Source organism: Quercus suber, unplaced genomic scaffold (assembly GCF_002906115.3).
Source record: "Quercus suber isolate HL8 unplaced genomic scaffold, Cork oak 2.0 scaffold_219, whole genome shotgun sequence".
Classification (NCBI taxonomy): Eukaryota; Viridiplantae; Streptophyta; class Magnoliopsida; order Fagales; family Fagaceae; genus Quercus; species Quercus suber.
In genome coordinates this window covers 587,846-601,489 of record NW_027069677.1, presented here as the reverse complement: position 1 = coordinate 601,489, position 13,644 = coordinate 587,846, and the positions used below count along the sequence as shown (strand labels likewise).

The following is a 13,644-nucleotide window of genomic DNA, read 5'->3' as shown; positions in this document are numbered from 1 at the left end:
TGTTTATAAGAAACCATTCACTTTTTGTTACTATAGTTATTCTATTAAAATTTAGTTTAATGTTAAAAAAAAAGGCATTTCACAATTATTCAAATCAAACAAAATTTTATTAACCGTAATTGCTTTTTAATAAAAATTTCAACATAATAACAAACTCAATTTTTTAGAAAAATTCATTTTGTAATAATAACTTTATTTTGCTTGAAAGCATTACAACAAAATGTATTCTCCAAGTTGGAGTGACAAACACAATATTAACAACTTAAAAAAATCTTCAAATTTTAAACCTCAAGCTTATCTTTCTTCTTTTTTTTTTTTTTTTTTTTTTGAGAATAACCTCAAGCTTATCTTGTACCCCTAAAATTTTTATTTTTATTTTTGGGATTAAAAGATAGAAAATGTTGTACCCCAAACTTAAGGTAAGGATAAAGATACACTTTTCTATAATCACAATTTTTGTTACAATTAATTGAAATAGTTGACTATAAGTAATGACTAAATATTTTCACATAAACCAACAATTTTTTATGAACTTTTTAAAGTCGTGGGAAAAGTTACTAAACAAAATTTGAGTCCATAAACTTTCAAATAACTTTCAAATTAGAAAAATGAGTAATTCTAATACTATACCCTTTTATCACAAGTAATTATTTGGTATTTTTAGAGTATAGTAATGTGATGCTTTCCCCTTTCACATTTATGGTAGATTTTACTAATTAAATTTACAGTGAGATCTATTATGAATGTGAGACAAAAAAATATCACATCACTGTACTTCAAGAGTATCTAATAATTTTTCTTTTTATCAATTTTCACAACTACTTTATATGACAAATTGTGACTATTTGCTTATATTATTTTAACATAAATTCAAAACAAAAAAATTTTGGTAAGTAATTTTTTTCTACTATTCATATTTTGTTACATTAGAATTATAAAAAAGTTGCGACAGAAAATGGTGTGTCATATGTTTTATTTTTAAGGAAAATCTCTAAAAAACTAATCTATTATGAATGTGAGAAGAAGAAGTACCATGTCACTGTACTTCATAAAAACCTAAAAAAGTTTTCTTTTATTATTTTTATAATTATTTTATATGATAAATTGTAACTAGTTACCTATATTATTTTTCATAGCTATGTTACATGAGATAGAATTATGATAAAGTTGTGACGGAAAATGGTGCGTTATGTATTTTGTTTTTAAGAAAAATCCCCAAAAACCAATCAATCTTGGAGTTCGAACTCACTAGAAACTGTAAAATGGAAACTCTCATCACAAGTAACCATATTACCTAGCCTGTCATATATGGTTGCTTTGCTCTCTCTCTCTCTCTAGGTACTGTCCATGTGCTATTGCTTTGCTTGCAACTATCAACAGGCTCAGATAAAAACCACCAAAAAGTCTCCAACCCTTTGTCTCTCTCTCTTTCTCTCTCATTCATTTCCAAAGTCTTCTTTTTTCTTCTTTTTCTTTTTCTGATCTAATCACAGCGAGTGCCCTGTACTTCTCTGCCTCCCAAAGCTCTTCTACGAGGTTCTCTCTCTCTCTCTCTCTCTCTCTCTCTGTAACTTTGTCTAGTACTATGATTCTTGTACAGAAAACCCAGTTTGCTAAAGTTTTAGGACATGGGTATTGGATTACTTTATGTGTTTTGGTTGAGATTTGCTTTTTTAAGAGAGTTTAAGTGTTTTTTTCGTCGTTTACAATGATGGGTTTTGTTGGGTTTCGCATGTTGTCTTCTATTCTTAAATTTTTTTTTTCCATTAATTCTCTGTTTGGGAGCTGAGAAAAAAAAAAAAAAAGTGAAGCAGAAGTAGAAGGAAGTACTATTCAAATTAGAAAATGAGATGAAATGACTCACTTAAATAAGGCGGTTATTGTGTTGTGAGAAAATTTTGTTTTTAGTGGACATTTATTGTAGTTTGTTTTGTTTGTGTGTTGTTTTTTTCTAGCAATGAAACAGTGATATTAGATGGCTTAGATAGTTTAGGATTCTTTGCTTTTATGGAATTCGGTTAATGTTTAGAATTACCTAGGAATGTAAATTTGGAAACTAAGTTAATAAAGCCAAATCATGGGTGTAGTAGTGCTAGAGCAATTAGATTTATGATGACTGCTATAATTCCTGTTATGGTAGTGCGCGCAAACATACATTACGGACTAATTGGCAATGGGATCTAGCTCAAATTGCACAATCTCTTGTAACGGACTAATTGGCAATGGGATCTAGCTCAAATTGCACAATCTCTTGTAAGAATAAGATGAAGGTTGAGGGTGTGAGTTCAAGATGAACCAGGTGTGTATAATATACCAATAAAAAAAATCATGTCACCAATATGGACTTTAGAATATTGGTTATTTTCGTACATTTCTTCGGCACTCCCCTCCCATCTCTCTGTGCGTGTTTATAAGATGTACTATAGTACTTGGATGACAATGCTGTTTTAAGTATTTCGAAGTAGGGCCACTGGGCCTTGTAGCCTAGTGGCACCTGGTGTCATTGTATACCTTGAGCTCGGGGGTTCGATCCTCCCACATTTACCCAACAAAATATATATCTTATCAAAAAAGAAAAAAAAGTATTTCGAAGTAGATTTATGAAAGAGACATCAATGACCCCCTAGGTACATTAGCCCATTGGAAGTATTTTTCTTTACCTTGATGTTAGAGAGAGAAATATGTTCTCTTTTGTGCTGAAAAAATCATTTACTATTTCAAATGGTTGAAGTGATTCTGTTAATAGGGAGAGGGGGCTGGTGGGGTTTGAATCCCAGCGCCTAAGCACCACAAGAGATGCTGGAACCATAGGGGTATCGGTCAAATTCCATTGAACAATTAGAAATTACTTCCAGCTTTCCCAAGTATGTTTTTTGCAAAACATTGAGCATTTCTAACATGATTGGAGACTGTGTTTTCCTTATTAGGGGAAAAAAAAAAAAGTTGGAATGAAGGTTCATGATTGGGCTTAATGCTTATTATACTGTAAGTATGGTAAGTGTGTTTTTTGTTAGGAAGGTCTTCTGTGTCTATATTTTGCATTAGTATATTTAAACTATTATTGATGGCATGAGTGCCTTTTGCTCTATCAAATAGTAGCTAAAAAATGTTTTATAAAACTGTTTCATGCTTACAGTACTTGGGTGATTGGATCTGATTTGTTGTATTCCACTTTATCATTAATGTGTAGTTTTAAATGGTAATTGTTTGAATTGTAAACAAGGAGGGGAAAGGAAGAGAAACTTGCATCTATTTAACTTGCGGCTATGGCCATCTATATGTGAAGGGGTTGTTTTTGTTTTATGGTGACGTCACTCATGTTTTTCCTGTCTTTTCTAGTTGTGTAGTAATCTTGTGTTATACCTTCATCCGGATATAATTTATTGGTTTGTAAAGAAACCTAAAATCTTTTTCTATAAGAAATGTTGAGCTACCGCTTTTGGATTGTTGCTTATTTGCAAATCTTAAATATAGCGTGGATGATTTTTTTTTTTTTGGATAAATAAAATACTTGGTCAATTAAATGTAGTGTGTGCGAGACATCTATATACCTATAGTAATCTTATATACTATTTGATGCTTATTGCTTCTGTTGAACACTATATCAGGTCATTATAAATAAAGGAACGCAGAATAAAAGAAATAGATTGTACCTCTTCTCAAACTCACGGGGGATTGGCCTAAGAGGAGATACTGTTGTGGATATCAATTTGAATGAAAATGGATGGATGAGAGGAAGAATGGTAAAATATCTGGGAGAAGAGAAGTAGAATTTCTTCATCGAAGAGATTCATATATATAGCTTCTAATCACTTTTAGCTAAAGATAGATGCGATGACTGCATAGGAGAGTTCATGGGCAGAAGAGAAGTGTATGGAGAAGATTAGGGTTTAGGAATCATGATGTTATTCTCAATAATTATGATGCAGTTAAAGAATTTCTAGAGGGGAGTTCTTTATTGAAGCATACTCTTCCACAGCCTTCAGTCAATGTTAGTATGGACTTGGATCAATCAAGGGCTGAAGTTCATGCCATTATGAATCAGTCACAAAAATATAAAAGGAGGTGTTCTAAGAAGAGTGATCACTCTATGAAAATAAATGATGATGATCTTGATTGTCAGCAGGGTTCTTCTTCAATGAAAACTACCACTGACAGCGTTTTCTTTGAAGATTCTTCAGTTGCTATTGGTGGAATGACAGAATCCGGAATACCCCAAAGTAATTCAGAGTCAAAGAGGAGAAAGAAGCAGAATAGGGTGCAAAATTTGCTTGAAAATAAAGGTAAAGATTGTGATTGTCCAGAAGGTACCTCCTTGTTGAATGTGACTCTGCCAGAAATAGATCCATCTCTACAGCTTCCAGTCAAATCCTGTTTAAAGTTGGAGGGAGAAATGGCACAATCTTGTATGGAAGTAAGTTGTTCTCAAGTAAAGATTAAGAGAAGGGAGCAGAACAAGAAGAGTAGTGCCTCAGAAATTAATGATAGAGAGTGTGATCTCCAAGAAAGTGGCACAGATGTAAAGCTTCTTGAGAAAGATGATAATTCTGTTCTGCAACTTTCAAAGATGAAAACAAATGCGAAGGATAACTCTGTCATCCTTGGGGAGGAAATTAAATTTGTGAAGAGTGCAAATACTGTTTTAATGGAGAAACATGATGATGACCTAAAGAATAAACATGATTCACTTGACGAGAAGAATCTTAAAACCTATAAGAGGAAATCTGTCGGAAAAAGCAGTACGAGAAGTGAAAAGTCCTCTGCCTCTAGAAATAGTTCAGAATCCATTGAAGATGTTATGGGTCCTTTGTTTCATTGTTCTAATGAAGAAGTACCTACAGCTGGATTACTGGAGAAGAAGTCAGATGGAGAACTTTTAGGGGAGCATGCTACCCCAGCACAGGTTGTGGATGACATTTTGATGGAGGAAGCCTCGTTTAACTGTGCAGATGGTGAACCTGCATCCAGGGACTGCAAGGTGACAAGTGAAATGAAGACTTTTGAAAAGAATTCTTGTGAACTTGGTTTTGTAAATGATGTTTTTGTGCCAGACAAACTAAAAGAGCACTTAGAACAGAAAAATGGGGGAATGAACTGTAAGATCCAAATTGCAGGACGGGATTTGTCTCGTTTAAATGAAGATTTTGATGAACCTGCATCTTCTGGTGAGATAAACACTGCTGATAATATATCTGGATGTAGTCCTTCTTGCAAGCACCTAAAAAAGGTGGATGTTGAGAGAGAAACCAAGATGAAAGGAAGTGCCTATTTGGACGTTATTGACAAAGAGGGAAGTCTTTCTCAAATATCAAACCCTTCTCTAGGAAGAGCTCTTATGGATTCTTCTAGGAAAAAGCTTCTCATCCTTGATGTGAATGGTCTGCTTCTTGATATTGTTCCTTATGCTCCCAGTGGATATATATCAGACGCAATTATATCAATGAAACCAGGTGAAACTCAACACTTAAACATTGGTTTAGAGTTTGGCATTCAATAGCTCAATTCTAACTTGATTGTTTCTCTCTGTCTTTTATCCCCCAGTTTTTAAGAGGCCTTTTTGTGATCGTTTTCTACAGTTCTGTTTTGAAAGATTTGTTGTGGGTGTTTGGTCATCAAGAACCAAGTAAGATTCACTCTTTGACTGATTAGTACTCTCTTCCTCTCCTTATTTTGATCTTCCTTTTAAGGGGCATTTCGTTTTAAAGATGTAAGCCCTTACATTAGTGGATCAAAAAATTAGCTTCACTTTATGATGAATCTTGTGCCTTGACCATGTTGCCTATTATCATCTTGTAGAAGGAACATGGACAGGCTGATTGACTTTCTTCTGGGAGATTCCAAACATAAGTTGGTCTTCTGTTGGGTAATTTCCGTTTCAAATCTTTATTTTCTTTTCAGTAAACTCCCTTTCAACTTGCATGGAAAGAACTGACCGTGGGTATTACTTACAAGTTACATGTTGACGTTCATGTATAAACTATAAACTATAAACTGTATCCTTTCCTTAAAAAAATAAAATTAAAATTAAATTACGTATTTGGTTTATATCCTATACATTATATATCAATTCGTTTTCTAACCTTTCAATTGTGTTAACTTAGTCCCTAATATTTCAGTATTGTGTCAATTTAGTTCATGCCATTATCTTTTGAATGAAAATTGATGACATGTCTAATAGCTAAAATAAAAAATTAGTTTTCATTGATGTGAAAATACACTAAAAATTTATTTTTGTTGTTTACTATGTCATCAATTTTTATCCAAAAAATAACGACATGAACTAAATTAACACGACATTGAAAGGTTAGAGACCAAATTGAGTATTGTGTCAATTTAGTTCATGCCATTATCTTTTGAATGAAAATTGATGACATGTCTAATAGCTAAAATAAAAAATTAGTTTTCATTGATGTGAAAATACACTAAAAAATTATTTTTGTTGTTTGCTACGTCATCAATTTTCATCCCAAAAATAACGACATGAACTAAATTAACACGACATTGAAGGTTAGAGTCCATCTTTGATGTTTGTTTGACTGGTACTAAGGTGGTCAAAGTTTTCTTCTTAGGCATATATGATCTGCTTCCAAGTTTCGTTCTCCCCTACCATCCACTTAATATAACTTTCATTTGTTGTAATTGGTTGCATTTCATGAAGTTCTTGTGCCTACTCTTGGAAGCTGTCATTTTGGTAACTTATGGAGTTTGTGAATTCTTTAATTTTTTTTCCTTTTGGTTTTTGTTTCAATGTTATGAAGCAAATAAAAACTATAAAATTATTGCCCCTCCACACCCCTCTTAGTGGCAGGCCCTAGGCACTTATCCTTTCCCTAAGAACCACAATACTTTGTCTTTGTGATCAGGTATCCCAGCTAGTTCATAGAATAGGCTTTTTCAAAATTGTGAACAAAGAGCATCTTTGAACTTGCTGTTGGTGCCAATGTCTTTTGTGAAGGCTGTGACCAGTTAAAATAATTTCTTTCTAGAAAATTATCGTACCGTGCATATTATTATTATTGATTGGTTTTCTGCAGGATCAATCACATTGTACCAGTACTGGATTCAATACTATTGAGAATAGAGAAAAGCCTCTGCTTTTGAAGGAACTTAGAAAATTATGGGAAAAGCTTGAGCCTGATCTTCCTTGGGAAAAGGGGGACTATAATGAAGCAAACACATTATTGTTGGATGATTCACCATACAAGGCTTTAGTTAATCCGGTTAGCCAATCAAATCCTATTTTCATTTGTTTGTGTCACTTGGGAATTATGACTTGTTTTAAGATGCTGGATTATATCCCGACACTGATATTGATTATTTTTTGAACTTTGTGTGTTGTCATCATTTTAGGTCAACACAGCAATATTTCCACATACATATCGGTATACTGATATTAATGACACATCATTAGGTGAGCCACTCTTTAGAGTTGATAGAAAATTTTTGTTCTTCCTTTTCTAGTATAGATTATTTTCAGACATTTTTGCTGCAGGAAATTGTATAATGTTGCCTTTGTAATTGAATAGTGGGTGTGTTGCATTGTTCGTCTTGGGATGTTAGTTGTTGCACTAGTTTACTGTACATTGATTAACTTGTTGGTCATGTTTTTTCATTTTTATGAATAATACTCCTTATACAATAACCTGTTAGTTTTGAACATGCTTTTGCCACAGGACCCAGAGGCGATCTTCGAGTTTATCTGGAAAGGTTAGCTATGGCAGAGAATGTTCAAAAATATGTTGAGCGGAATCCATTTGGTCAACGTGCCATTACAAAATCGAACCCATCTTGGGGATTCTATCGTAAGGTCATAGACGCAATTGCATTCTCAACTCAAGATGATGCCAGTAAATCTTTGAGTTGCTCATAGTGATTAGTGATGCACTGCATGTAATCTTCCAAGACAAATCACAACATGATTTTTGTTCTAATTACTGTTATTGGAGTGCCTTACAGGGATACTAGAGATGCTAGTGGGTATACTAGGTGATACCATGCTTCAGCTTAACTCTTTTGTAATTGTCTGGTACCTTGGTATCATTGACCTGTGAATATTTGCTTCCTAACCACATGATGTTTCAAGATTTAGTCAAGTATAATTAAAAGGTCATTCTCTGTGTTTGTTTGTTTTTTGGTTGTAGAAAGCAAAGAATGAATTAGTGCAAGCATGAAACAACCATTGTCATCAAAATCTTGTGAATTAGACATTATTATTATTGGGTGGCGCTCTAGACATGGCTGACTGTTTTCTTCCCCAATTCATACACAAATCCTTTTGTACGTGCATCCTCCATAATGAAGGAAAAAAAAAAAATCCCTTGTTTCTCTCTCTCTCATTTTGTTGAGTTATCTTTATTTTTATTCATAGTTTTAGCCTTAAATATCTATTATATATACATGTGAAGTTATTATTTTTATTTCATAAATTGTTTATCATATTTCACATTTCGTTATCAAATTCACAATTTCTAATTAATGAAATTGTAATTCTATTTCAATATATACTGAAAGTTCAAATAGCGTTGAAAAAATTATGAACGTTTAGACCTCCAAACAATAAATTATCAATTCAAGCTTTATAGAAAACAATATATGTGCGGAAAATGATAACAAGCTTATACCAGAATTGATAAACAATTTAAATCATAAATAATTACAATCATAGCAGTAATTAAATGGTAAAGATAAAGGGAAGAGAGATGCAAATATAAAGATAACACACAATGCGTTATCGAAGAGGAAACTGAAACTCTCGGCGTAAAATCTCTCTGCTGCCCTCCAAGCGGTTAATAATTCACTAGAAAATGTAGTTGGGATACATGAATAGCAATAGACTCTCCAAGCTTAATCTACTCAGGTACCTAAGCCCTCCAAGTTTCTTGCTCAGACGAGGTTACGCCAAACATTTTTCTTTTCTAACTTACCGGATTTCGCTATAAACTATAGAATCAACCAATAGTCATTGGTCTTTTCCAAACTGCTTTCCTTAGCACTAAAAGAACCTTCTCACAGATGTGGGTATGGTGAGAAAAAGATTTGGTCAATAACCTTTCAAAGATGTATCAATGGAGAGGAAGAGAGTAAAGGAATTTGAAGAGTCTCTTAAGTGAAGATTGTGGATGAGGTAATCTTATTTTTCTCTAGGGTTTCTCTATCAAAATTCTCTCTAGAAGCTCTTTACATTTCGTGAGAATGAGGAGTATTTATATTAGGGTGAGAATGGAATGTGAAACGTCAGGGCAAGTTGGCGGCTTGGCCTCACGACTTAGTTGAGTCGTGAGTTCAAGTCGCGAGCTAATGGCCTAACTAGCCTGGGACTTTTGTTTTGTAATGCGACAGCTGGCGCGACTCTTCAGCTTCTAGCATGCTTAGCACATGAGCAACTTCTAGCGACTTGCAAGTCACGAGCTACTCGCGAGATTCAGTCGCGAGTCCTTGTTTCTTTGCACAATCTTGAGCATTTCTTCACACTCTCTCACTCACTACCCTTACAAGATTTCTACCTAAATACAGGGTTACTAAATGCTAAAATACAAGCAAATTTGGCAAGAAATAAAGACAATAAGATAGTTGATTAAATTCAACCTCACATATACAATTAGCCTTACTTTCTTATAGAAATTATATGACTTAGAAAAAATAGTCATAGTACATATACATATATATATATATATAGAGAGAGAGAGAGAGAGAGAGAGAGAGAAGAGAGAGAGAGAGAGAGAGAGAGAGAGAGAGAGTGTATTCAAGGATTTTTTTTAAATAAAAAGAATTACATACTTAAGATTTTTTTAACGTATGCCATATATATATATATATATATTGTTTATTAAAAAAAAAATGTAGGGGACCAAGGCCCTAATGGTGCTCGGCAAATTATTATATCTCACTTTCCTAAGCTAAGTGTAAAAGGATTTTTAACATCTCAATTTTGGAGTCATAAAGAGAACCAAACCACGTTAATCTTGTTTAATTTAATTTTAATATTCTAATTAATTGAAAACTTAAGAGTTAGAATAAGATTGTGAGTGGTGGGTTATAGAAGAATGTTTATGACTTTTTCTAAAGAATTTTTTTTTCAACTTTAGGGGGATGGGGAGAAGGGGCCCATGGCATTCTAACCCCTTTAATAATTTCACCGTTAAGGTCTACTACACAAAATTTATAGGAGACTTTTTTAAACTTTGGGGGGCTGATTTTATTAGCCAGATTTAGTTGGTTTAGATGATTTAGGTGCTTGTCTTTTTAAATGATTGGATATGCATATTTTAGAGAATTTGATGATTTTTTTTTTTTTTATAGAGAAATTACATTAACTTGATGATGGAAAAAGTGTGCATGTCCAATTATTTTATATATATATATATATATATATATTCTATATTGGATAGCTAATTATGTACCAATGTTTGAGTGGTTGGAATAGAGAATATGAGAAAGATAATGAAACTCTTTTACACGGAATAAAGGAGAGATAGAGAAGTTGTTGGAGCTTGCAAAGGTGTATCTATAGAAATGGTTAATAAAAGGAATAATAATCATGTTAGAAACACGATATTGTTCACAACTTATGGGTGTCAAGTTATAAGTAAAGCACCATCTCTTCCACATGATACTACAACAGCATATGATTTTAAATTATGTATTACTTACACCATGTTATTACTTGAACTATTATGAAAAAACATTAGTATTATGAAAAAACATTAGTGTGAATTTTTGTGTCTTGATTTTATTCACATCATTAATGTATTGATACTATCAGTTTGCAGCTCTGGATTTTGTTATAAATATATTTCCTCTTGCTTTTAAGGTATTTTATTTAATTAAGAACAAAGTTTAGCTACAAAATTGGTTGTAGCCTAGAGCTACAATCTTAATCAATATATTTTTTTTTTTTATTGTAGGTAAATTTTGACAAATTCACCATTGAATTACATCTTCTTATTATATCCACCATGATTGCAAAATTTTTAGAAAATTAAAGATTAATAGCTATGTTATTAATATATTGTTTAAATTGTAAGTTTTTATAGTTTAAAATTATATATAAAATATAAGTTTATAGATCATATGGTAAATAATATTTGATTGACACAAAATTTGACATGTGTATTAAAAACGTAAAAAACATGCAATTTAATGGTTAAATTTTCAAAATATATAGTAATGTTTATTTCATTGAATAATGTTGTAGCTTTTGTTGAAGACCGATTTTTCAGCCCACGTGGCATTACTTCATTGGCAACCCATGCCACATCAACATATTATTGATTTTTTGAGTAAATTTATTTAAAACCCGAAATAAGCTCATATCTCATTCAACTATATGGATTGGGCTCACATGGCCCGCAAGATCCTTACTTCAAGAGGCAGATTTATGATCCACATCTTCTCTTCATCAATTGGGATCATAACCCCACGGCATCATCAATATCAACATATGAATTAGGCTTAAGCAATGGATTAAAGCTCACGACCCATATTACCTCTCTTACACTCATAGCAAGTGGCCTCTTCAACAAGAGCCCACATTTACACAAAATGACAACAAAATCCAAGGTATGCCATCTCACTTTCGGCTTATGATCCAATCTCATAAGTTCCTTTGGAGAAACTTTGGGAGTCGTGGTTTGGAGGACCAAGAGGTATGTTTAGTAAAGCTCCAGTGGATTAAAGTTGATAAAAGAAACATGTTACTTGGCATGTCTTTTTTAACTCCCTAACCTCTGATGAGTCCGTGTGTAGCGAGTAACATATGGTAAGCATCTCTTATCACATAGCACTTTAGATAATAAAATTCTCCATTGCTCTTTTTCTAAAGTTTAATGTTCATCATGTGACAAATGCTCAATATCTCTAGCCATCTAACTGCTGGGAAAATAACTGTTCATTCAATCCTCAGCTGTTGCTATACAAATTTAGAAACTTTATTATATCATTCTACATAAACTACACTACTTCTTTTAGCTAAAATCCAACTCAAACAGGCCTAATCTAATTGGCTATCTTTTATCTATCTCTCTATACAAAATATTCATGATATCTCTAATACCTAGCTGCTGTCTGCCACAATCTGACCATATATTCCTCTGCCAGCTGCTAGAGTAGAGCATTAAATACTCATTTTGTTCACCAAGATTATGTCACAACCCAATGAAACCTTGACTAAATCTTTAAAACTTCTTTGACTATCAACCAATCTTTCTATTACTTACTAGAAATGTGTTGTAATGGAACCTTGGGCCAAAAACACAAACACCCAAAAAGAGAAGCATTTCTAGCTGAATCCCAGCAGTGTATTCAGCACTTGACACCTGGCTGGAAGTGATGTCATTAGCCATTTAATACTGAAATCCCAGCAGCCAGCTGCTATACATAAAATAGCAAGATACCCTTCAAAGAGATCTTACCATTTTTTAGCCAAATTCTTGAAATGACTTCTCCAGTAGTCTGAAATGACCCATCTGACCTCATTGGTTCTGCCCAAAGTAAACAGCTTTTTCATGATAGCTGTAATAGTTTTTCCTGACAGCTGGGACAGCCTTTTCGGAACAACTATGATAGCTGACCTAGCAATCTGAGCACTACTGATTTTTCCACTTTTGGCTAAAACCAAAACCAACTATTGAAACTACATTTCTCTTGCTAAAATACTTTCCTTTTTTGCCCCTTTTCCCTAGCAGCTCTTACCCGAAATAGCAAGAATATCTTAAAACTAAACATAACATTTTTGGCCAAATCTTACGATGGATTCTCTGAAGATTCATTATTGTTTGGGACAGATTTTGGCTAAAATTATTTGCTAAAATACCCCCTTAAACTCAGCTTAAGGGGACCCTTCCTCAACACCTAAAAGGGGACATCAATGGAGAACAACTCTCTCATAAGCTTCTTTATTCTTTCTCCCTTGAATGATCTTCTAAAGCTCTTAATGAAGTACTAAGTTTCAGGGTTTTTAGTTTCCAAATTAGGAACTAAACTCTCCAGCCCTTAGCTTATAAATGCCCTTCATAAGCCTTCATACAATCCCAGCAGCTTGGCTAAACACACTACAATACTATTACTCTCTTATACTCGTTCTCTCACTCTCTATATTCAGAAAATACACCTACCTCACTGCTCCTATCTCCAAATACCCAAACACATCTCCATGTTCTTCTTTTACAAAATCTTTCCTCTTAGAAAGCAATCTCTACAATTTCTCTAGCGGTTATAATCTCACATTTTTACTATCTTTAACCACTATATCTCTCATACTTCCATATATCACACGTCTTACAAATACTACATCTCACAACACATCTATATATTTTACCATCTCCATACTTCTCAAGAGATGCCAAACACTCATACTAAAAGCCCTTCTCATGGAAGGCATGAACTTCTATTACTAAATCCCTTCTCCTAGAAGGCACTAATATCTCATATCAAAACCGTTCTTTTAGAAGGGACCACTACTTACATAAAGCCCTTCTCTTAGAAGGCACATATACTCCATACAAAAGTCCTTCTCATGGAAGGCAACATTATTCATAACTTCACAACAACTAAAAGAGCATTGTTAAGGAGAAAACTCATTTAAGTGAATAATAAGAGGGGCAATCTTAACCAGTCCCTACACACAGCTGGGCATACTCTCTCTCT

General features: G+C 33.4%; 1 protein-coding gene across 2 annotated transcripts; it reads left to right on the top strand.

The window, feature by feature from the left end:
• Positions 1–1,252: 1,252 nt before the first annotated feature.
• On the top strand, positions 1,253–8,129 carry LOC112027898 (uncharacterized). 2 transcript variants are annotated; one of them, XM_065779886.1, is made up of 8 exons: positions 1,253–1,536; positions 2,141–2,299; positions 3,609–5,450; positions 5,542–5,623; positions 5,797–5,863; positions 7,035–7,220; positions 7,351–7,411; positions 7,674–8,129. In XM_065779886.1, exons 3-8 carry the CDS (start codon positions 3,998–4,000, stop codon positions 7,868–7,870), a joined length of 2,046 nt encoding a protein of 681 aa, XP_065635958.1. In that variant the 5' UTR covers positions 1,253–1,536; positions 2,141–2,299; positions 3,609–3,997; the 3' UTR covers positions 7,871–8,129. The 2 variants fall into 2 exon arrangements, with proteins under 2 accessions (XP_065635958.1, XP_023916307.1); XM_024060539.2 differs by lacking the exon at positions 2,141–2,299.
• The last annotated feature ends 5,515 nt before the right edge of the window (positions 8,130–13,644 follow it).